Here is a 20,923-nt window from a genome sequence, read left to right as displayed (position 1 = left end):
CCAGCAAAACACTCTGATGCAGTACGTAGCTCCGCGCAACGCACATTGGTTGCTCGACGCCATCTCGCTTGTCGCGGGTATACCAGAGACAGCGATTTAAAATGGCTCTTTTCGAGCTTATCTAAGCGAATTCATGCTGACTTGCTGGTTGAAGTTCCGCGCTAAGTGCGCCTTTCTGAAAGATCTTTCGCCGATGGTCATCCCCGAAGCCCATTTTCCCATGCGCCGGTACCTCCAGAAGCACGCCCGGCGCCCATCGCTGGCCTCGTGGTCGCGTCCGTTCTCGACGGCGGCGCCCACCGACGGACTCCCGTCATCCGCGGACGTCGTTGTCATTGGCGGCGGCTCCATCGGCGCGTCGACCTTGTACCACTTGAGCCAAATGGGCGTCGACGCCGTGCTCGTCGAGAAGGACCAGCTCACGGCGGGCACGACGTGGCACAGCGCTGGCCTTCTCTGGCGGCTCCGGCCCAGCGACATTGACATCCAGCTCGTGCGTCCGCCTCGACTCGCACCACGTCGACTCATGTGCAACGCTGTAATAGATCAACCACACGCGCCACTTGGCCAAGTCGCTCGAGGCCGAGACCGGCGTCTCGACGGGCTGGGTCGAGAACGGTGGTCTCTTCATTGCTGCCAACGCGGAGCGCCTCTCCGAGTACCAGCGGCTCGCGACGCTCGGCAAGTACTTTGACATCCACGCCGAGGTGCTGTCGCCGGCCGACACGAAAGCGCTCTACCCGCTCATGAACGTCTCGGACCTCAAGGGCACGCTCTACTCGCCGGGCGACGGAACCATCGACCCCTCGAGCTGGGTCGCGGCCTTGGCCAAAGGCGCCAAGCTCCACGGCGCCAAGATTTTCGAAAAGACGCCCGTCGAGGCGATCCTCACCGAGGCCGCCGGCAAGGACGAGACGCAGGTCGTCGGCGTCCAGCTCGGTGGCGGCCACGTCATCCGCACCAAGCGTGTCGTCAACGCCGCCGGCGTCTGGTCCAACTACATTGCCAAGATGGTGGGGAAGGACATTCCGCTCTGCGCCATGCACCACGCGTACGTCGTCACGGAGCGCATCGAGGGCATTCAAAACATGCCCAACGTCCGGGACCACGACGCCTCCGTGTACCTCAAGCTCCAGGTACATCCCACCTCATCTCCTCTTCTTTCGATAGCACACGACCTAGGGCGACGTCCTCCAAGTCGGCGGCTACGAGCCCAACCCGATCTTCTGGGAGAAGGTCCAGAATGAGTTTGCCTTCTCGCTCTTTGACTTGGACTGGGACGTCTTCTCGACGCACATCAACGGCGCCGTGAACCGCGTTCCGATCATCGAAGCTACCGGCGTGCGCTCGACCGTGTGCGGGCCCGAGTCGTTCACGCCCGACCACAAGGCGCTTCTCGGCGAGATGCCGGGCGTCCGAGGCTTCTTCCTTGGCTGCGGCTTCAACTCGGCGGGTATCATGCTGGCGGGTGGCGCCGGGCAGCAGCTCGCGCACTGGGTCACGGCCGGTCGCCCGACCATCGACATGTTCTCGTACGACATTCAGCGCTACCACCCAAGCATGCTCGGCCACAAAGCCTGGAACCGGGAGCGGTCCCACGAAGCGTACGCTAAGAACTACTCGATCGTCTTCCCGCACGACGAGCCGCTCGGCGGGCGCAACATCCGGCTCACGCCCTTCCACGCCAAGCTCAAGGCCGCCAACTGCGTGTTCCAGACGCGCCACGGCTACGAGCGCCCGGGGTACTTTGCCGACGTCCACAGCCAAGGCGACGTGGCCGTCAAGCCCTACACCTACTACGGCAACTACAACCATACGCCGCACGCGGACGACCCGTACTTGCGTGCGATCGAAGCCGACAACACGTTTGGGTGGCCCGGGAGCCACGACATTGTCGGCGCCGAGGCCCGCGCCTGCCGCGAGAACGTCGTGCTCTTCGACCAGAGCTACTTTGGCAAGTTTGTCTTGTCGGGCGACGACGCACCGGCGGCGATCGAGTACATTTGCACCAACAAGATGAAAGGCCCGGGCTCGACCGTGTATACGCTCATGTGCAACGACGTTGGCGGCACCGAGTGCGACCTCACGGTCAGCCAAGTGGATGCGACGACGTTCTACATCACGGCCGGCGGCGCGTCGGCCACCCACGACTATGCGTGGATTGCTTCGCTCTTGCGGCGCTTTCCCAAGACGTCGCTGGAAGACTTTACCGACGACTTTGGTGTCCTTAGCGTCCAGGGGCCGCTGAGTCGCCCGCTCCTCGAGAAGCTCACAGGCGACGACCTCTCGAACGACGCGTTTCCGTTCTCGACGCACCGATTGGTGACGATTGCCGGGCATACCTTTCGCATGCTTCGGCTGACGTTCGTGGGCGAGCTCGGGTACGAGCTGCACATCCCAAAAGACGCTTGCGACGCTGTGTACGACGCGCTCTGGACGACCGGCGAGGCCCTCGGCATCCGCAACGCCGGGTACTTGGCGATGGACGCGCTGAGTGTCGAGAAGGGCTACAAGCACTGGCACGAGGATCTCCGGAGCGACGATACGCCGGTCGAGGCCGGCATGCTCTTTACGTGCAAGCTTGACAAGGCCTTTAGCGGGCGTGACGTCCTTGCGGCGCAGAAAGCAAACGGGGTCACCAAGAAGCTCATCTGCCTCACGCCCAACGAGCACATTCCGCTCAAGGGCAACGAAGCCATTTGGCGCGACGGCGCGTGCGTCGGGTTTGTGCGCCGGTGCGCGTTCGGCCACACCGTCGGCAAGAGCGTTGGCTACGGATACATCCAGCACCCTGACGGCGCCGTCGTCACGCCCCAGTTTGTCAAGGACGGCGTCTACGAGATCGAGACGCTCAACGAGCGACGCGTGCCCGCGACGCTGCACACCAAGTGCGTCTTCGACCCGACCAACGCCCGCGTTCAAGGCGAGTACTAGCCATTTGTTATGTCCACGGCAGCGATAAAGTCATTCATCGCACGCTGGGACATTTGAGATGTGTGTCAAACATACATTCCTTTCAAGGATCGGTTTACATGCACTCTTGATATCAAGCGGCGCTATTTCTTAGCCTATTCTTAGTCTTACTCTTGGAGATGCTACATGAACCACGACTATTGCTACTGCACGACACACAACGCTTGCGTCGTGTCGGACGTTTGAGGCATCATGCTCGACGACCCCACGGCTCTGGCGAGCTCCGGTGGCAGAAAACTGCCAGGTCGCTGTGGCCGCACGTTCTCGTCCAGCGGTCGGTGGCGGCGGAGGAACGCCAGGACGTGGATATGTCGACGCTTTGAAGCGGCCTTGAAAGCGGCCTTGGTGCAGCCGTCGGAGCGGTACTCGTGCAACAGCTGCAGCGCAATCATGCTGCCGTTGGCGGCCGCCGTGTCCATGGCGGCTGTGGACGATTTGCCAAAGCCACGTTCGAGAAGCCGGCGGAGCAACTCAACGTTCTGCGTGCGCACTGCGTTGTCAATGGCGTAGACGCTGGGGTCGGGGATGGCCGGTAGCCGAAGCTCGTACGGCGCTGGAAAGCAGCGCAAGAGCTCGAGGGCCAGCTGTGTGTGCTCAGCTTCGACGAGCTTGCACAAGACGTAGCCCCGGAAAGGCGCACCGTCGGCAACGACGAGGGCTGGATTCTGCGCCAGCGCTGCCTTTAACCGCCGGAAGGTCAAGGCGAGCGCCATCGAGAGAGCGCTTGGCTGGTACGCAAAGATGCACTGCATCAGGTGCGGTTGGGTCAGCACGGCCATGGCACTCTGCGCCTCGCTCCAAGGACGCGCTATTGTTATTGTCATTGCGCACGTTGCGGAATGACGCGGGAAATGACTGACGCACGGACGCGGTCTGGGACTGCGACACGCCCAAGGGACGTCTATTATTGAAGTGGACATGAACGGTATCGCGGGATCGAAGCGCGCCGTGAATGGACCGTTGCGATTGAACCGCCGGGCAGCTTCATGTTGCCCAGACCCACTTGCTGTCTCCTAGGACTGCAGTAATAAGAGGCACAAAACTCCAATGCTCACCGAGCATACATCGATCGATGCATGTACAGACAACGTTAAGTAACTCAGTACGCATGCACGTATCTGTGGCAATGATCTGTGAGGTGACCTCGTTGTGACCAAGGGTCCGCGCTGCGCCAGCTTGGACACCAGGATCCGTGGCTCCGTCTACCGGATACTGGAGTCGACGACACATCTCTCCGAGTCCTCGAGCTGACACAAGCGCCTGGCTTTTGTGGTTACTGCGACGTAGGACACGAATGGCCACCCGGTTATATCAACAATGTACACCTACTCTACTCTACTCTAGCTCGCACCAACTCAAATGCGCAGCGCGTCGTTCGGATGCACGTCGTTCCAGCCCGTCATCTCCGTGTCGGCGAGGCGGAAGTCGCCGTCCATCTCGAGGCAGTTGTGGATCGCGTACAGAAACTGCTTGCGGCACACGTCGTCGGTCGAGTACTTGGGCAGAAGCAGCGCAAAAAAGCACGTGTGGGACTTGGGCAGCGAGTCGTCCGGGTTCTGCGTCATGCCCTCGCCCGACGCCGCCTGGATCTTGAACTTTTGCGTGAACCCGTGCTGGTCCATGGGCAGTCGCGACCGCGCCGAGACGAAGCGGAGGAAGGCGCATCGATCGTCCTGGCTAAACCCGTGGAGCACGCGCCAGAAGCGCTGCACGAACGCGTCGTCCGCGCTCACGTCTTCGTCGTACTCGGTGTGCGCCATGAGCAAATCGACGTCAATCTCGGCGCGGCCGCAGATGCGCACCTCGAGCTCGTCGGGCGAGAAGAGTGCGACGGCGTTGGCTGGTACGATCGTGCACAAGCCTTGCTTGATCGCGTCGATCGCGCGGTCACTCTCGTGCAGACGTGTCTCGAGGACGCGTTCCATGTACTCGGGCAGGTTCGCCCACGTGACTTGTCGGTCACCGCCGTCGGGTGTGAGGTTGACCATGGAACCGTCCGAGAGGTTGGTTGTGAATGTCAGGTCCAGCGCGTCGAGCGTCGCCTCGGCGACCTCGGGCTCGATCGCATGCTGCGCCAGAAGCGCCTTGAGCTGCTCGAGAAGCGCATACGCAGGCGCGTCGATGGCGGCGAGGTCGGACGCGTCGACGGGCGACCCCACGAGCCGTTTCCAGATGCTGGTGGCAAAGTCGATACGCACGAGCACTTTGGTGCGGAGGATGATGCCCAGAATTTGCCCGAGAAAATGGTACATTTCCGCGAAGAGCGTCGTGTTGTCGACGGGGTGCGTCGTCGAGCCCTTGTTCCACTTGGCATCGTAGCGAAGCAGGGACGGGTTCAAGACGAAGCGCTCGCGGTGCGAGCCAACGCCATTGCGCCAGTTGGGACACGGCATCAGGAACGGAAGGATGCATTGGAGTCCATCGGTCGAGTCGGCCGAGTCTACGCCAGATAGTAAAGGGCTGACACCAAACGCACAACGCACCGGGTTTGATGGACTGGAGCTCCGAGACAAACTGGGAGAAGAACTCGCGGTACGGTCCACCATAGTCGTCGGCGCCTTCGCCTTCGAATTTCACTTTGAACGTGCGCAGCTGGCCGTCGTCCATCGGATGCGAGTACACCTAACCTCGTTGATATACCGATATATATGAGTGGGGGACGGTACCATGCGCAGCACTTTGTTGTCGAGAAAGTGGAGCTCGTCGAACGCTTGACCAAACAGACTCTGGCCGACCAGCGTCTCGAGGTCGGATTTGAAATGTGCTACCGCCGCTTTCGGGCGGTTGACCACCAGCTGCGGGAGGTCTTCAGGGTAGTCGTAGTCGTCTTCGGCTTTCTTCGGGTGCGTCAGCGTCTTCTCGAGGAGCGTGTCGAGCAGCGCCAGTTTGAGCGAGACAAAGAGACTGCCTTTGGTTGCGGCGAGCAGCGACGCGTTCTGGAAGCTCTGGCGCGGCCCAAAGTAGTGCCAGCTCAAGTCAAAAAACCCGATCGTGCGAGAGATGTCGTGGTTGAAGAGCTTGAGCAGCGCGACGCGGCAGACGATGCGCCTTAGCTCCGCCTCGGACGTGGCCTCGCCTCGAAACACATCGGTAACCTTCTCCACCGACATGTTCCAAGGGCTCGGGCCACCGAGACCGCAGACGCCGTTCAGCGTCGCAATCAGCGCTGCGTCTTTGGCCACACTCCAGTGGTGGCAGTCGGCGCAGGATGCAAACGCATCGAGGCTGATGGCGGGCTGCGCCTTGGCAACCGTTATCGACGGCGGGTCACTCGCCGACTGCACGTTGATTTGACGCGGGCGCACCTTGCTCGGGTGGTAGAACCAGCAGCCCGCCTCGGCCTCGGTCTCGATCCAGAGCCGACCATCCGCTACCCCGACGACCGTGCCGTTGCCTCGTGGTGTCTTGACTCGGTCGTGCGCCTTGAAACCGAACGGAGCGCACGTGGCGTCCGAGACGTCAAAGAGCAGGTCGTAGCCGGCGCGCGTCATGCACCGAGCGCGTGTCTCGTTGCACCACTGCGTGTAGGCGTCGTACGCCCGCAGCAGAAGAGGCGGCGGCAGCGCAGCACTCTGCTGCATGCAGTCCATGAGCGCGCAGACGTCAAGGTACTCGTCGATTGTCGCATCCTTCGGGGAGCCGTGGAGTGTCAGGCCGACGCTGCACTCGAACCCGTTGGCGACGAGCGAGATCTTTTGGTGGCGCGAGTAGAACGCGACGGCGGGAAAGAGCTCGCCAACGACATTGTCAAATGCGACACCGAGGTCGACGCCGTTCTTCGAGTACGAGAGCGTCCCGAGGTCGCAGTCGAGGTCCAGCCCGATGACGTCGCCTTCGCCGAACGTGTCGCCGTACGTCTTGAGGCGGTTGCGCTGGTAGTAGAGCGCGCCGTCCCCGATGAAGCCCCAGCTGTGCTCGTCCGCCCCGAGGAAGGACTCGAGGTTCGCGCGCTTGGACGCAACACCGAGGAAGAGGTAGGCAGACGACGACTTGTCGATCTTGATCTGCCACTTGTGCCGTCCGACGACAAATCCTTCCGAGCCGAGCACCATGCGCCACGCCTCGTTGCCGCTGTACGCGACGCCGAGCCCGTCGTCTCCGAACGTGAGCGCGCTGCTCCGGCACTTTTTCTTGTCCAGCGTAAACGGCACCGACTCGGCGGTCGTGTCACGCGCCGGCTTGGTGGCGACGACCGTGTTGGCCGACGCACCACCGCGGCGCAGTCGGCAACCGTACGACGTCTGCGGACGCAAGCCGACGCGCGTGTACTGGAGGTCTTGGCCCGAGTACCATTCGGTGTAGTTGCCGTCGGCGTCGATGGCTTCAACCACAAACGAGTCGGAATCGTCGAGCACCGATGGCCACGCGACGGTCACGGACGTCTCCGTGGCAGCGACCAGCTGCAGGCACAAGGGTGACCCAGCACTGAGCGGCTGCACGACGCGAATAAGCTCCAAGAGGCCTTGTAAATACGGCGAAAAGTACAGCCGGTTCTGCGCAATTTCGCGCAAATGCCGGCGTCGGGCCGCGAGGAGGAGGCAGTCGACGTGCAGAGGCGGTGCTGCACAGAGCGCCGCTTTCACAGCGCCGTCTGGAAACGACGTGTGGCCAAGCAAGAGTGTGAGACATCGGAACACGACGAGCTTGAGTGCCAAGTTGGAGCTCGCCAAGCACGGCAGGAGACGCCGCACCAATGTCTGCAACGTGTCGGCCGGCGACGGTGTCGTCTCCAAATAGGCCTGAAAACGCGTCGGCTGCGCAAAGAGACGGTCGAGGAGCCACGCCGCAAACTCGATGCTGGGCTCGTGCAAGGCAGCGACGTCGCCGAGGTGCACGTCTCGCTGCGTCCAGAGGTATCCTTCAAAACGAACTTCGGAGGCGCGAAGGAGCTCCGTCGCTATCGCGTCGCACAGCAGCGCGCCAAACGTCGCTGGATGCCGTTGCAGGGCGTCAGTGACAAGCCCGGCGACGACGCGGTCCGGCGCAAACGTTGAGCGTACACCGGCGTCCACCTGCCGCAAGACGACCTGCGGTCCTCGAAACAGAACGGTCTTGGAGAAGCGAAGCAGAATCCCAAGGTCGCTCGTCGGTAGCCATGCGACATGGGAGAGCGCGGTGGCCACAATCTGGCGCGCGTAGAGGATGCTCAGCGACGCCTCGGCGGTCGCGGCCGCGACAAGCACGTCGGTGGTGCTCCACGCGCGGAGCTCTTGCTGGAAGCGCAGAATGCTCTCGAGGGTGTTGAGGGGCGGTGACGCATTCCCGAGCTTGGCGTCGAGAAAAAGGTGGCTACAGTTGGAGAGGAACCCGCCTTCTTCAAACGGAAAGTAGATTTCACCAAACACCTTGCGGCCCGTCTCCTTGTCCGCAAACGCGTCATCGAGAAGCGTTGACGAGACGACTGCACTGGACGACGACGATGATGACGCGTCAGGCGACCCCACGTCGTCCTCCTCTTCGTTCATGTCCAATTGCGCGTCTTTTCCCGGTCTTCCTTGTCCTTGGCGGCTTGGAGCGAGTTGAAGTAGTCGAGGTTGTCGACGATCCACGCCGACGCCGAGAGGATGTCGTTGCTCGTGTGCTTGAGCGCCATGACGCACCAATCTTCTGGAAACCCCATAAGTGAGAGCTCCTCCACAAGCTCGGTGCGGACGTCGGGATCGTCCTCCTCCTCGTCGTCCTCATCTTCGTCCTCTTCTTCGTCGTCCTCTACGTTGCGCTCGTCGTCTTCGTCGTCCTCGTCGTCTGCTTCGTCGTCGCCAAGGCCATCTTCCGACCCTTTCCCGACGACTGTCGGTGGCCGGTCGCGGGACGTGTCCGCTCGTCGGGCCGTCGCTATCGTCGTCGACTCGACCGCCGCCGCCGAGAGCTCATACTGCCGTCGTCGCAGCAACACAGCTTTGAGCTCGGCCTCGGCCAGTGTAATAAACACCGAGGACCCGTCGCTCTGAACCGCTAGACTCAATAGGCTCTGGAAGAGCGACGGGTGCGCCCGCAGAAGCTCGGCTGCCGTCTCTGGGAACCGCACGGCCACGGCCAAGGCCTTGAGCGCACGCGCGTGGCTCTGACGCCACAACGACGTGCTCGAGCCGTCGTTGAATATGGACGATGCCACGTGGAGCAGGAGTGCGCGCAACGGCGCCGATAGCTCGGTGTCAGGCGACGCGACCGCGAGCTCGTCGATGTTGAGGCGCAGGATCTTCCACGTGTCCATATTCAAGGGTGCCGCGTGGACACTGGCGCTCCAGGACGCATGCGTCGTCACGGGGTCGGTGACCGTTGCAATCTTCTGCAGCACAAGCTGGGCAAACGTCTGGGAGGGGTCGAACGCGACGACGGTTCCGAGGTCCCGTCCGTGGCTGAGCTCCATGACGGCGCCGATGCGCACCGTGTCAATGGCGCCACCAAGCACAGCGAGCGCGCCGAGACCCGCGGCGATGTCGAGGGCGTCGGCCGCGAGACGCGCTTTCCCGACAACCGTGACGCCGGCAGCCGCGGGCTCGCGGCTCCGGCGCATCATAACATCCAGCGCCGACGCGAGATGCTCGGCAACGGCATCCGCCCACTTGACGTCGGCGGCGAGCGTCGTGAGGAGGCGGCACGTTTCCATGGCCAGATGCTGACTGCGCTCTGTCTCGGTCGTCAAGCAGTTGTCGCCGGTGTACTCGAGGAAGCTCAGCGAATGCGCGGCGAGGTTGAGCGGAAAGTCAACGCCGAGCTTGGTGCCGGCGCCGGGCACAGCATGGAAGCGCCAGAGGCCAAACCCGACGATGCGCAAAAAGTACGGCACGAGTGCCCCGCCGTCGGCGACAAAGAACTGGTCGAGCGGCAAGGACACTGGTGGCACGCGCGGCAGAAGCTTTGCAAAGAGGCGCAGCGCCTGCTGCTGGACGCGGTAGGTCCCGCCGCGAAGCATCCACAGCACGACGCGCAGCCAGCGCGGCGTGAGAAGCTCGACGGCGCCTTCGCTGCTCTGCGCCAAGAGCTGAAGCAACGCTCCGATCTGATAGCACCCGTGGTCCGTCTCCGTGTACAGAGGCGGCGGGCCTTGGTCGAATAGAATGTGCAGATGAATGCCCGAGAGCGCCCGGCTGTGTACGCGCACCTGCGCCAGCGTGCCTTGCAGCCCCGTGTGGACGCTCAGCATGTCGGCGACGGACGACGTTGCTTTGCCAACGCAGACGCTGCCGGCGCCGACGAGCGATACCGCCGACGAGAGCACCTTTTGGATCTCCAGCGCACCATTGATGAAGAGCCGCAGCTTTGGGCCTTCGAGCACGATACCGACGTGGTACCACTGATTGGGCAGGAGCGGCGTTTTGGACGACGCCGTCTCGATGGCTTGGAGGCGGTCATGGCTGTCGCCGGCGACGACACCGATTTCGACCACATACTCGCTGCCGTCGTCGTCGCCGTCGTTGGCTTCGTACAGCACGCAGTACGGAGCAACGTCTCGTCGGTTCGTGCGCGCAAACACAAACTGCTTGGCGACCGCGCTGGCTTTGGCACCGTCAACAAAGATCCAAAACGTCGCACTAAAGTCGTTGCAGTCGGGCACCATCGGCAAGAGCGGTGTCAAGTCGGTGGCAACGCCATGTTCGAGGCCGCCAAACTGGACCGGCAACGTGATCAAGTCATGGCTTCGCTTGACCACCTTGTCGTCGTCGGCGGCAGCCACAACGACGACGAGGTCGTTCTCCGGTTTGAACGCCGGAACCATCGTGGCCAAGCTCAACTCGGCTTCCTTCTGGAGCACATGAAAGCAGCGCGCGAGAAGTGGGCGCTTGGGCGTTTGAAGCACTCCGTGGTCAGTCGCCCGGGCCGCAAACGAGGCGAAGACATACCGCATCGCTGCCCAGAGCGCGTCGTCGCTTTTGCGAAGAAGGCAGAGGACGTCAGGTTTGGCGAGCTTCTGCGCTGCCGTCGCCGCGCGCCGAAGTCGATGCAGCGTCGGCACGAGCTCGAGATGCGCCACGAGGTCGTACGCCGTCGGCTCAATCGCGATCGTCCAGCACTGCAGTAGCGCCAGCAGCAGAGGCGTTCGAAACACGTGGTCGTCCTCAAACGAGTGGCTCGATAGCGCCGACGTGATGCGCGAGAGGAGCTGCCCAAACGCTGCGCGCACGAGGCCCTCGTAGAATGCACCGACACCTTCAAGGCAGACGAGGATGCGGCCGTGGAGGGGCCCGCGGAGACTGCGCCCGACGGTCGCATAGACGTCGACAATGATGCTTTGCAGTGTGATGTGCGATAGCAGCGTTGCGACGGCGTCGATGCCCCGCGCTCGGTAGGCCGCGCGACGACACCGGTCGAAGAGAGCGCGCTGCAGGCCGCAGAGGTCGACGTCCGAGAGCAAAAACCGAATCGCAGCCTTTCCGACGCCGTCGCCTCGTGGACGAAGCAGTTGTTTCCAACGGACGATCGTGTGCAACAACGAGCGAACCCGGCGCCAGCGCGACTGCGGGTGCCGGGCCAAAAAAGCTGTCTCGGACGTCGTTGTCGTCGTCGTCGGTGGGTCCCACGGCATGATTACGACGGTCGCGTCGTCGTCGGCGTCGCTTGCCAGAGTAAACGGAAACTGCGTTGCTGTCAGCAAGCGACTTCGAAGGCTCGTAACGCCATCGAGCGACGATACTCCCTCCTGGTTGAGCAGCGCGTTCTTGAGCTGGGCGAATCCGCGCGAGAGGTCGGCCACAAAGTGCCACTGGTCGAGGAGGCGTCGCGGGGGCGCGGCCGCCAATTCCAACCGCGCCGCCCAGAGCTCAGCATCGCCCCGTCAGGTCGTGCCGTTTGAGGAGGACTGCGAAGAAGGCATTTTCGAGCCGCTCGTCAAGGGCGTGGGACGCTTTGAGGAGGAAACGGTAGCTCGCGTCGATGCGGGAGTACGCGGCTCGTATCCACGCGCAGAACGCTCTCGGTCGCTCGTGCTCGCCGTCTTGCATCTGAACCAGCAGTCGGAGCCGATCACAGACGCCCGGTGGCGGCAGCGGCAGTGTCATCGTCGAAGCGGCCATCGGTGCGTGGCGCACCGCCCGTCCGTGCTCGGCGAGCGTAGCGAACACGTGCGACTCGAACCCGTCGGCAAAGAGGGGGCTTCTCAGCCACGCGAGGGTCGTGTCGGCCAACGTCGGCGTCGTCGCCGCGCTGTCGCCGATCAAGAGCGTGTGCGTCATCGTACTCGCCACCTGCGCGAGGAGCTTCTCGAGCGCGAGCAGCCAATGCAAGTTGTGCACGAGGTCCAACGACGCCGTCGCCAGCGGCTGCGGCTGCTGGTACAGCCAAAGCGCCTCCATGTAGTGGCGCTCGGACTCGCGCACCGCAGCGACGCGGGCGTTCAACCCATCGACGAGGCGGAGAAGGTCCAGGAGCGGTGTCAGTAGCGCAATGGCAAAGAGAGGTCGGTCCGAGAGGAGTAAGAGCGTGGTGGCGAGCGCCGGCAAGACGGTGCCGACCATCGAGACGCGGAGGAGGTCGAGGACGTCGCCGCGCACCTTGGTCTGGACGCTCACGGTTTTGATGGCCGTCGTACAGTGGGCAAAGACCGTGGTGCTAAACTCAACGTAGCAGCGCCAGGCGCGGGGAAGACCTCCGGCGGCGTCCGGCGTCAGGCAAAACACGCTGTCGAGCACGGGCATGTCGGAGGTTGGCCGCGTCCACGACTCGACGCTGGCGGCCCAGCTCGCGAGCTGCTTCTGCATGGCGTTCAGAAGCACCACGTACGGGCGGAAGGCAGCGTCGGCGCTGCGAAGCTCGTCCTTCTCCGACGTGGCAAGGAGCGCCATTGTCTGCAGCCCAATTCGTTCGATGACGACGTTGGCCAGACTTTCCAAGCTCTCTGTCCCCGTTTCCGGCGACTGCGGTATGAACTGCGCGAGGATCGCGTCGTCGGCCATGCGCCGGAGGAGTGGCTCGAGCACGACCTTGCGGTTGCGTGGGATCGGAGGCGGCGCTCCGGCACCACACGCACACCCAGTAGCCACAAGGGCCGGCGCCATGTCTTTTAGAACCGAAAAGATCACCGACGTCTGCGTGCACTGGCACGGGTAGAAGAGCTCGAAGCCGATGAGCAAGGTTTCAACGGCGGCCGTCACGAGCTGGTTCTTGCCGTCGACGACGCCCGCGTGGTTGTCGCCGTCGCGCAAGCCTTTTGGCACATCGATGAGCGAAACCAGCACCACGTGCACGCGGTGTAGCGCGCTTCGGAGGGCGTCTACTTCGGGTTCCTTCTCGACGGGAGGTTGCGCCGCGACGACGCGCTTCCCGAGCCCGCAGCGCACGAGCTGCGTCACGTTGGCTTGCAGCACCCGAAGCGACGCCAGCAGGATGTAGACCTGGGTCTGCGCTGCCTCGCCGTCGCGCCCGGAACACCCGCGCGTGATGATGTCGGCAACCGCGAGAAACGTCGAGCTATGGACGTCGACGCAGTAGGTTTCAAAGCGCCCCGCCGCGCCTTCCTTTGGTTTTGGTCCCGCGAGCGAGGGGTACAACTGTCGCCGTGGCACAAACGCGCGCGAGAGTCGATCCAGGTGGGCGAGGAGGCACACGGCAGTTTGCACGTGGCCGAACGCGGCCGTCGGCGGTGGACCCTCGGGCGCGACGAGCGACGCCTCGGCCTCTTCGTCTTCGGGATCGATGTCAAACGACGGGTCCACGAGAACGCGAAGGGGCTGCGACGCGGTGCGCGGCGTTGGTTTCGGCTTCCCCGGCGCGACGAACGCCGCCATGTCGGCCAGCACCGCCTCGGGTGTGAATGCGCTGTTGTCGGTTGTCTCGAGCGTCGATTCCGTTGGCGGTATCTCGGTTGCATCTCGACCACCTGTGAGCACAACCGTGTGGTAAAAGCCAGCCGCCACCATCGCGATGCGCTTGCCCACAAAGGCGTCGACAGGGGTTGGCACGAGTCGCTCGCTCGTGTCGCCGGTCCCGAGTTGCCCATGGTTGTTGCGGCCAAACGCGTACATCATGCCGTTGTCGGCCACCGCGAGCGTGTGGTAGCAGCCGCAGGCGATGCGGACGATGTCCTTGCCCTCGAGGTCGGGCACGAGCGTCGGAACCGCGATCCGCTGCTGCGCGTTGGCGGCCTCGCCGATGCCGAGCTGTCCATAGTCGTTGCGGCCGAATCCGTAGACGTGCCACCGGCGCAGAGCGCGATCGTGTGGTAGTAGCCGCAGCGCACCTCCGTGCACACGAAGCGCTCGAGGCCGCTCTTGACCACCATCGGCACCAGCTGGTTCTCGATGCCGTCGACACCGAGTTGGCCGTAGTCGTTCTTCCCAAAGGCGAGGATCACACCGGACGTCGTGACGACCATGGTGTGGTACTGCCCGCACGCGACCGAGCTTAGCGGGACGTTTGCGAGCGCGTCGACGAGCGCCGGCGACCGGCGGTCCATCGTATCGTTGTGCCCGAGCTGCCCATAGTCGTTGCGTCCAAAGGCGTACACGGCATCACCGTCGACGCTGAGGAGCGTGTGGTAGTAGCTGCAGGAGACGAGCTTGACGCGTTTTGTCGGGTCCAAGCCTCGCAGCACCTTGGGCACGCTCTCGCTCGTCGTGGACCCAAGGCCGAGCTGGCCGCGGTAGTTGTACCCAAACGCAGCGGCCGCGCCCTCGGTGTTGACGATCACCGTGTGTTCGCATCCGTTGTACGCGTGGATCTGACTCACGCCGTGCTCGAAACCAACGTCGAGTTTGGTGATGGCCGTCACGGCGGCGACGCGCGTCGTCGTGCCCTGGCCGCACTGTCCGTTGTCGTTGTAGCCGCAGGTGAACACGGTGCCGTCGCTGCTCAAGGCGACCGTGTGCTCGTTACCCGCGCAGACTTGCACGATGCCTTTGCCTTGCAGCGCCTCCACGCGCTCGAACGCTCTTCGCGGGTTGGTGTCGCCGTGGGAGAGCTCGCCGTACGAGTTTTGGCCGCAGCTCCATACCTCGCGCTCGTCCTCGTCGTCAATCGCGACGCCGGCGTCGGTCAACTCGCGCGGCGTCGCGGCGCGCAGTACCGACACGATCGCCTCGATGTCGAGCGACTGAAACCGGCTCGGTCAGGGGCGAGGCTCACGTCGGCTTTCACCGGCTTGTCGCGGACGTTGTTCTTCTTGGGACTCGGGCTCGACGACGTGGGCCCCGAGACCGGGTGCACGGGGCTCACGCTCTTGGCCTTCTTTTTAGCTGCGCCGACATGACAATCTCGTCCGCGTCCCGGAGGAGCGGGCCGACGCGCGGCAGCTTTCGGAGCGCTTTCATATCGATGGCCCCAAGCTCGTCGTCGAGCACGCTCTCGTCCGGTAGCAACTCGACCTTCTTGACGTCGCTGGCGGCGTCCGTCGCGCACAGCAAGACACGGATCGCAAGCAAGAAGGTGCTCACGGAGCCCCGCGCGATGGCGAGTTGCAACAGCAATTGCATCGCGACGCTGCTCACGTCGCTCGCCTCGGCACACATGTCGAGGAGGAAGCGCTGGAGACGGTCAATGACGAGAAGGGCGTCGGGCGACTCGGTGCGAACGCGGCCTTTCCCGGGTGGTGTCGGCGCGAGGGCGAGGGGCGACAACTTTTGCACCAGTGGCACCATGTCCAGGAGGAGCTGGGCGCGGGCCTCGCGCATGTCGGGCTCGTGGAGGCTGGCGACGAGCGAGAGGAAGACGTGGACACCGAGGAGAGCGTCGTGAGGCACACTACTCCGGGCCTTGGCGCTACTGGAAGCGGCCGCATTGGTCTCCTTGGTCGTCTCGGCGCGAGGGGCGGCATGCGACGCGAGCGCTTCGTGCGCACAGCGCAGAATGAACTTTTGCAGCTCGAGCTTGGTCACGAAGGGATCGACGACCTCGCAGCTTCGCACGAGGATGTCGCGGAGGCGGTGGATGCTAAACTGGGCGAGGAGCGTCGGGTCCGTGTCCACGACGGCCATGACGGCGTCGCCCAGCGCCATCTCGTCTCGCTCGTTTGTCTCGGCGTCGGTGTCGTCGTCGGGCTTGGCCAAAAGCAGAGTCATGCGATGGCGCTGGTACTGGTTGTACGTCGCGGCAAAGCCCGACCGCCGATACTGCTTGGTGAGGAAGGTCTCGTCGCCGAGCTGCTCGAGCGTCACGCGGCCCCAGCGCGCGTCCAGGCGTCGCGCCTTCTCGCCGTCGCCGCCTGTCGCGTGTACTTGGCCCATGCTTCGTTGCTCGGAGTAGAAGAAGGAAGAAGGAGGTCAAGAAGCATGCGTCGTCGGCGCCGCCCAACCGATTGCAACCGAGTAACTCCTCGTCTGTTCAGGTCCCTCCGGATACCAAACTCGGTTTTAAAACCACTTGGCGCCGTCTTTTCTGCTGGAGCGATGCAAGATCAAGGGTTGTTGTTATTAGCTGGTGGGTACTACTACTGCTGCTTCTTGGCGGCGTCGCGGGCGCGGTGGACGCAGACAAAGTAGATGGTCGAGCCTACCGTGAGAAGAAGACCAGCGACAAGCCACGCAATCTTGACGGTCGTCGGGAACGGCTCGGTGAACATGCCCGTGCCGTGCTTGAGGATGAGGCAGACCTCCGAGATGACGACGCCAAAGCCGAGCCAGGCGCGGGGGCCGAGCTTCTTGGCGGGCGTCACAACGTCCGGGCCCGAGTACGTCATGAAAATGTAGTACTCGGCGATCGCGTAGCTGCCGGCCGAGTACCAGATCGAGAGGCGGACGACGTTGAGGTAGCTGGACGCTGGCACCCAGAGGACGGTCTTGAGGAAGAACGAGTTGAGCATCATGACCGAGAGCGTGATGACCATGCCCATGACCTGCCAGAAGCGCGAGGCGGACCGGAACATCTTCCAGTCGTACGAGAGCCACGTGACTGGCGTGAACTGCGCCATCATGCGCTGGGCCTTCCCAGAGACCGTTGGGATCGTGCGGATGCCAACCCAGTTGTAGTTCTTCATCTCAAAGAAGCGGCAGATGCGCATGCCGATCCAGATGCCCGCCGCGTTGCAGAGGAGCACGTCAAGGAACACTTGGTCCCACCAGCACTCGTTGAAGTTCTTGAGCCAGTGCGCAAACGTGAGCTCGTAGAACTCAAAGAGGATCGAGATCGCCCAGCATACGTTGTACGAGCGAATCATGAGCGCGCCGACGACCCAGCCAAGAAAGTGCATGACAACGAAGCGGTCCATGATGGTCGCGCGGAGGTTCTTGAACGGGTCTTCGGCCTCCGGCACGTAGAGGCGGCAGTCGTCTGCGTACCCCGTCTCGGGCAGCTTGACGCCGAGCTTCGGGTCAAAGTGCTTCATGAAGGCGCGCGCGTCGTCCGTCTTGAGGAAGAGCAGCACGATGAGCAGCATCTCGTAGAGAATGAAGATGCCGGTAATGAGGCGCCAGATCGCCGGATGCGGCCGAAGAAAGTGGCCGTCGCGCAGCTGCAGCACGCAGTAGACGAGGAAGAAGAGGCAGGCAAAGTAGATACCGCGCTTGAGGTCGTCGAGCGCGCTGGCGTTCGGGTCGTTGTCTTGGAAGATGTTGTAGAGGAAGAAGATCAGCGTGATGAAGCCGACCGTGAGCGTATGCGGCGCCGTCGTCCAGTCGTCCATCTCGGGCACCGAGTCGGCGTACTCGCCGTAGACAGCGACGTCCGAGGACTTGCGCACGCGCTTTGGCATCGTCGAGGCCATCGTCGGCTGAAAATTCGAGAATGCCACTTTGCACTTGCTACGCCCATGCACAATCGCCACTCCTGATTGGCTTGTTTCATTTTATCCGGATGATTTGAAACAAGAAAACGAAGGGCGTCCCTCGACTCGAAGCGACGAGAAGGTGTTGGTTTACTCGACGCGTCTCGCTGCCGACGCTCCTGGATGACACGGTGACGCTTGATCCTAGGTACATAGTGTCGCGGACCGCCATCCGCAGGTACCGCACTGCGTTTCAAAATGGCGACGCGCCTGTCTGCATTTTTAGCGCCAGATTCGCCTGTTACCGAATCTGCTCTGCCTATGCAAGGCGCCAGCGCGATGCCTCTTGGCTGGTTCTTTCTAGCGGATGAAGAAGGCGTCCCGCTTCCGCTTCTTCGTCGTCTTCTCGGTCAATGAACGACGACGCGTTTCTGCGGCCTTCCAGGACTAAGATCTCAGTGCTGGTGCATAACATTGACCACATTCTTCTCTATGACTACATCGTCTTCTCGGGCAGTGGCTGCACATGGCCACGGTCGCAGCGTGGCGTGTGTGGCCTTGCTGCGTGCTGTTCCTCGCACTGCGATCCTTCGAGACGCCAAAACGGCGCCAACGTTAAAGGTGGCAAAAGGTGGCGTCCGGATAGTATCGCGCTATGACTGGTCAGCGCAGCATCCGGATAATCGCGTCCCTGTGGGCTCGCTCACTCGCTATAAAGCTCGATGGACCAGTTCTTTGCCAAGCGCGCGACGGCCGGCGGTCCGTCCTTCTGTCCGCACTGCGGCACGATCCTCGACCTGCCGGAGACCAACAACATTGTCTGCTCGTCCTGCGGCTACACCTGCCAGTACCAAGGTAGCACCGCTGCTTGCACTGCATTCTCATCCACTGCATGCTGCCTAGACTTGCCGACGCTGTGCACGGTCACGTTCAGCGAGGACCGGCCCGAGCCCAAGTGGGTCAAGAACGCGATCGTGTCGCAAGAAGTGACGGGCCCCGCGCGCGCGACGGTCGAAGAGCCCTGCCCCAAGTGCAACAACCCGCAGATGGAGTTTTACACGATGCAGCTGCGGTCCGCCGATGAAGGCCAAACCGTCTTTTACGAGTGTAAAAAGTGCGGCCACCGCTACTCGGTCAACACATAAGCAGCGTCCGGCGACGGCGACAATCCAATGGACTTCATTTACATGTAACTACGTCGTGCGCGAGTTCGATGACGTGCCTGCTGCAGCACGGCAACCGACTGCCCCATCGATGTGACTTTCAAGTTGCCCGCCGTGCCAAGGCTGCGTCCGCAGGCCGCAGGCGAGGACCTCCCGCAGAGCGAGCCACCGAGGCTTTGGCAAGCTTACTGCTGCTGCGCTGCCGTTAGCAGTGCCGGCGCGGATCGGTTGCGGCTCGAAGTACCGAGCTGGCGTGCACTGGAGCAGGACTCAATGCACCGAGCTATCGTGCCGAGCAGGTTATCCGGATGTTGTATACGGAGACCGCAGGTCGGTGGCCATTTCTGAAGGCGCAAGATGACCGAGACGGAGCCGACGGCCAAGGAGCTGCGAGCGGCGCTGCAGGGCTGCATGGTCCAGCGCCAAACCACCGTACGTCGCTAGCAGACGACGATCTGCGCGTGAGAGATGACTTGTAGTTTTGCGTTGGCGGCGTCCTCGGCGGCATGCCCATCAGCATGTACAAGCGCAGCCTGTACCCGTTCGCGATCCTTGGCGTCCTCGGTACGACATGAGCCGCCTCTTCCACGTTGCAGCATTCCGTGTCTAGGCTCGTTCGTCGACTACTCGTACCCGTACGACAAGAGCTGCGTCGAGATCAACGAAAAGTACCAACTCGCGCTCGCCCGCGAAGGCCCCACGCAATAAGACGCGATAAGATGCATGTAGAGCTCGACGATATATGCTTCCTGCGACTGGTTGTTAGACACGGTTCATGCCCATGAGACTGTCGTTGAAGCGCTTCTTGTCGGCGAGCCGCTTCTCGCGCAGCTGGAGCACCGTGACGCACGTGTGGCAGTAGCGTGCTGCGAGCGCTTCCTTGTCGATCTTCTCGCGCCGCGCTTCCTCGGGGTCTTTAAACTCTTTAAACTCCGAGAGCTTCTTGGAGCAGTTGCGGCACGCTGTGCGGCCGCAGAGCGTGCAGTCGCGCATCGAGTCGAGAAGACCCTTGGGGTTCTTGCACAGCTTGCACGAGACGCGCGGGACATCCGGCGGCGGCGCCTGCGTGCCCTCGCGCATGCAGCGGATCATCTTGATGAGCGTCTGTCGGTTCACCGTGTCCGAGACCATGACGCCGTTGTGGTCCGGGAGGTTGACGCTGGCGCCGGCCTTGACGAGCGCGCACGCCATCTCAATGTACCCGCGCTCCATGGCCATGTGCAAATACGTCGTCCCGTTCACGAGCGTGTTGAGGTTCATGCCCCGGAACGAAATGAGGCGCACAAAGGTCGTCGTATCCGCGCGCGCCGTGACGATGTGGACCTCGAGCGGCGTCTGCCCGCGGACGTTCATCGCGTGCAGGTTGGCGCCCATGTTGAGGAGAAGCTCGCCAAGCTGTTCTTGGAGTTCTGCCTTGTCCTTGGACGCAACAAAGTGCAGCGGCGTGTTGCCCATCTTGTCCGGGACGTTGACATACTCCTCGGCGCGCGGCAGCTTCATGAGCGCCTTGAGCACGTCGACGTGGCCCTTCTTGGCCGCAATGTGGAACGCCGTCTGGTTGTTCTTGCGCTCGCGAAGGTGGAGGATGCTCGCCGAGTTGAGCGAGATGGACGCGCCCTCCGCCGCGTCCGGGTCCTCGAGGTTGTAGCCGTGCTTTTGGAGCATCGCAATCATCGTCGTCGCGCTCCGGCCGCTCGACGAGCTCGACGAGCTAAAGGTCGAGGCCGAAGACGACGACGACGACGGTGGGTGGTGCGCGGCTGCATACGTCGTCGGCGCCGGCGCAAAGTTGACGCGGGGCGCTTGGGCCACGGGTGCTACCTCGTCCTCGTCATCCTCGTCGTCTTCGAAGAGGACGTTCTCGTGGCGGCTGGCCGGCGACGGATCGTCGTTGAACTCGAGGACCTTGCTGCTGTGGCCGGCGGATGGGCTGCGCTTGGACTCGTCCATGCTGGCGCTTGTCGGATTATGATGACCGCTGCCTTCTTGGATGATGGGAATGGCACGTGCGAGGGGGTCCCCTACCTACGGTTTTTGTACGGCCCTCGCACACCTTATACTTTGTATGGGGTAGGTACAAAACGTAGCACGGGGGGTCCTAGGTGTTCTCGGCAAGCCTGGCGCCATTTCTGTCGCACATAATAAAATCGGGATT

At 62.8% G+C, this 20,923-nt stretch overlaps 7 protein-coding genes across 7 annotated transcripts; 3 read left to right on the top strand and 4 right to left on the bottom strand.

Moving 5' to 3' along the window:
- Window positions 1-193: 193 nt before the first annotated feature.
- SPRG_03481 (hypothetical protein) lies at window positions 194-3,078 on the top strand (the record flags this gene model as incomplete). The annotated part of the gene is made up of 3 exons (XM_012342069.1): window positions 194-493; window positions 546-1,136; window positions 1,183-3,078. 3 exons carry the CDS (start codon window positions 194-196, stop codon window positions 2,932-2,934), a joined length of 2,643 nt encoding a protein of 880 aa, XP_012197459.1. The 3' UTR covers window positions 2,935-3,078.
- A 38-nt stretch (window positions 3,079-3,116) lies between these two features.
- On the bottom strand, window positions 3,117-3,752 carry SPRG_03480 (hypothetical protein; the record flags this gene model as incomplete). The annotated part of the gene is made up of 1 exon (XM_012342068.1): window positions 3,117-3,752. One exon carries the CDS (start codon window positions 3,750-3,752, stop codon window positions 3,117-3,119), a length of 636 nt encoding a protein of 211 aa, XP_012197458.1.
- A 576-nt stretch (window positions 3,753-4,328) lies between these two features.
- Window positions 4,329-16,130, bottom strand: SPRG_03479 (hypothetical protein; the record flags this gene model as incomplete). Its single annotated transcript, XM_012342067.1, has 8 exons — window positions 4,329-5,413; window positions 5,457-5,595; window positions 5,640-8,481; window positions 8,523-11,734; window positions 11,775-14,069; window positions 14,150-15,001; window positions 15,034-15,135; window positions 15,159-16,130. The coding sequence occupies 8 exons, from the start codon at window positions 16,128-16,130 to the stop codon at window positions 4,329-4,331; spliced, it is 11,499 nt and encodes a 3,832-aa protein (XP_012197457.1).
- A 151-nt stretch (window positions 16,131-16,281) lies between these two features.
- SPRG_03478 (hypothetical protein) lies at window positions 16,282-17,622 on the bottom strand. Its single transcript, XM_012342066.1, has one exon. The coding sequence runs from the start codon at window positions 17,603-17,605 to the stop codon at window positions 16,334-16,336; it is 1,272 nt and encodes a 423-aa protein (XP_012197456.1). The 5' UTR covers window positions 17,606-17,622; the 3' UTR covers window positions 16,282-16,333.
- A 685-nt stretch (window positions 17,623-18,307) lies between these two features.
- Window positions 18,308-18,796, top strand: SPRG_03477 (hypothetical protein). The gene is made up of 2 exons (XM_012342065.1): window positions 18,308-18,460; window positions 18,509-18,796. Exons 1-2 carry the CDS (start codon window positions 18,328-18,330, stop codon window positions 18,748-18,750), a joined length of 375 nt encoding a protein of 124 aa, XP_012197455.1. The 5' UTR covers window positions 18,308-18,327; the 3' UTR covers window positions 18,751-18,796.
- A 315-nt stretch (window positions 18,797-19,111) lies between these two features.
- On the top strand, window positions 19,112-19,615 carry SPRG_03476 (hypothetical protein). The gene is made up of 3 exons (XM_012342064.1): window positions 19,112-19,200; window positions 19,248-19,332; window positions 19,379-19,615. Exons 1-3 carry the CDS (start codon window positions 19,126-19,128, stop codon window positions 19,474-19,476), a joined length of 258 nt encoding a protein of 85 aa, XP_012197454.1. The 5' UTR covers window positions 19,112-19,125; the 3' UTR covers window positions 19,477-19,615.
- On the bottom strand, window positions 19,464-20,751 carry SPRG_03475 (hypothetical protein). The gene has a single exon (XM_012342063.1). It carries the CDS (start codon window positions 20,716-20,718, stop codon window positions 19,531-19,533), a length of 1,188 nt encoding a protein of 395 aa, XP_012197453.1. The 5' UTR covers window positions 20,719-20,751; the 3' UTR covers window positions 19,464-19,530.
- Between the last annotated feature and the right edge of the window lie 172 nt (window positions 20,752-20,923).

This window comes from Saprolegnia parasitica (genome assembly GCF_000151545.1).
Source record: "Saprolegnia parasitica CBS 223.65 unplaced genomic scaffold supercont2.9, whole genome shotgun sequence".
Lineage (NCBI taxonomy): Eukaryota > Oomycota > Saprolegniomycetes > Saprolegniales > Saprolegniaceae > Saprolegnia > Saprolegnia parasitica.
Note: the sequence above shows the minus strand (reverse complement) of the source record. Positions and strands in the feature narration are given on the sequence as shown.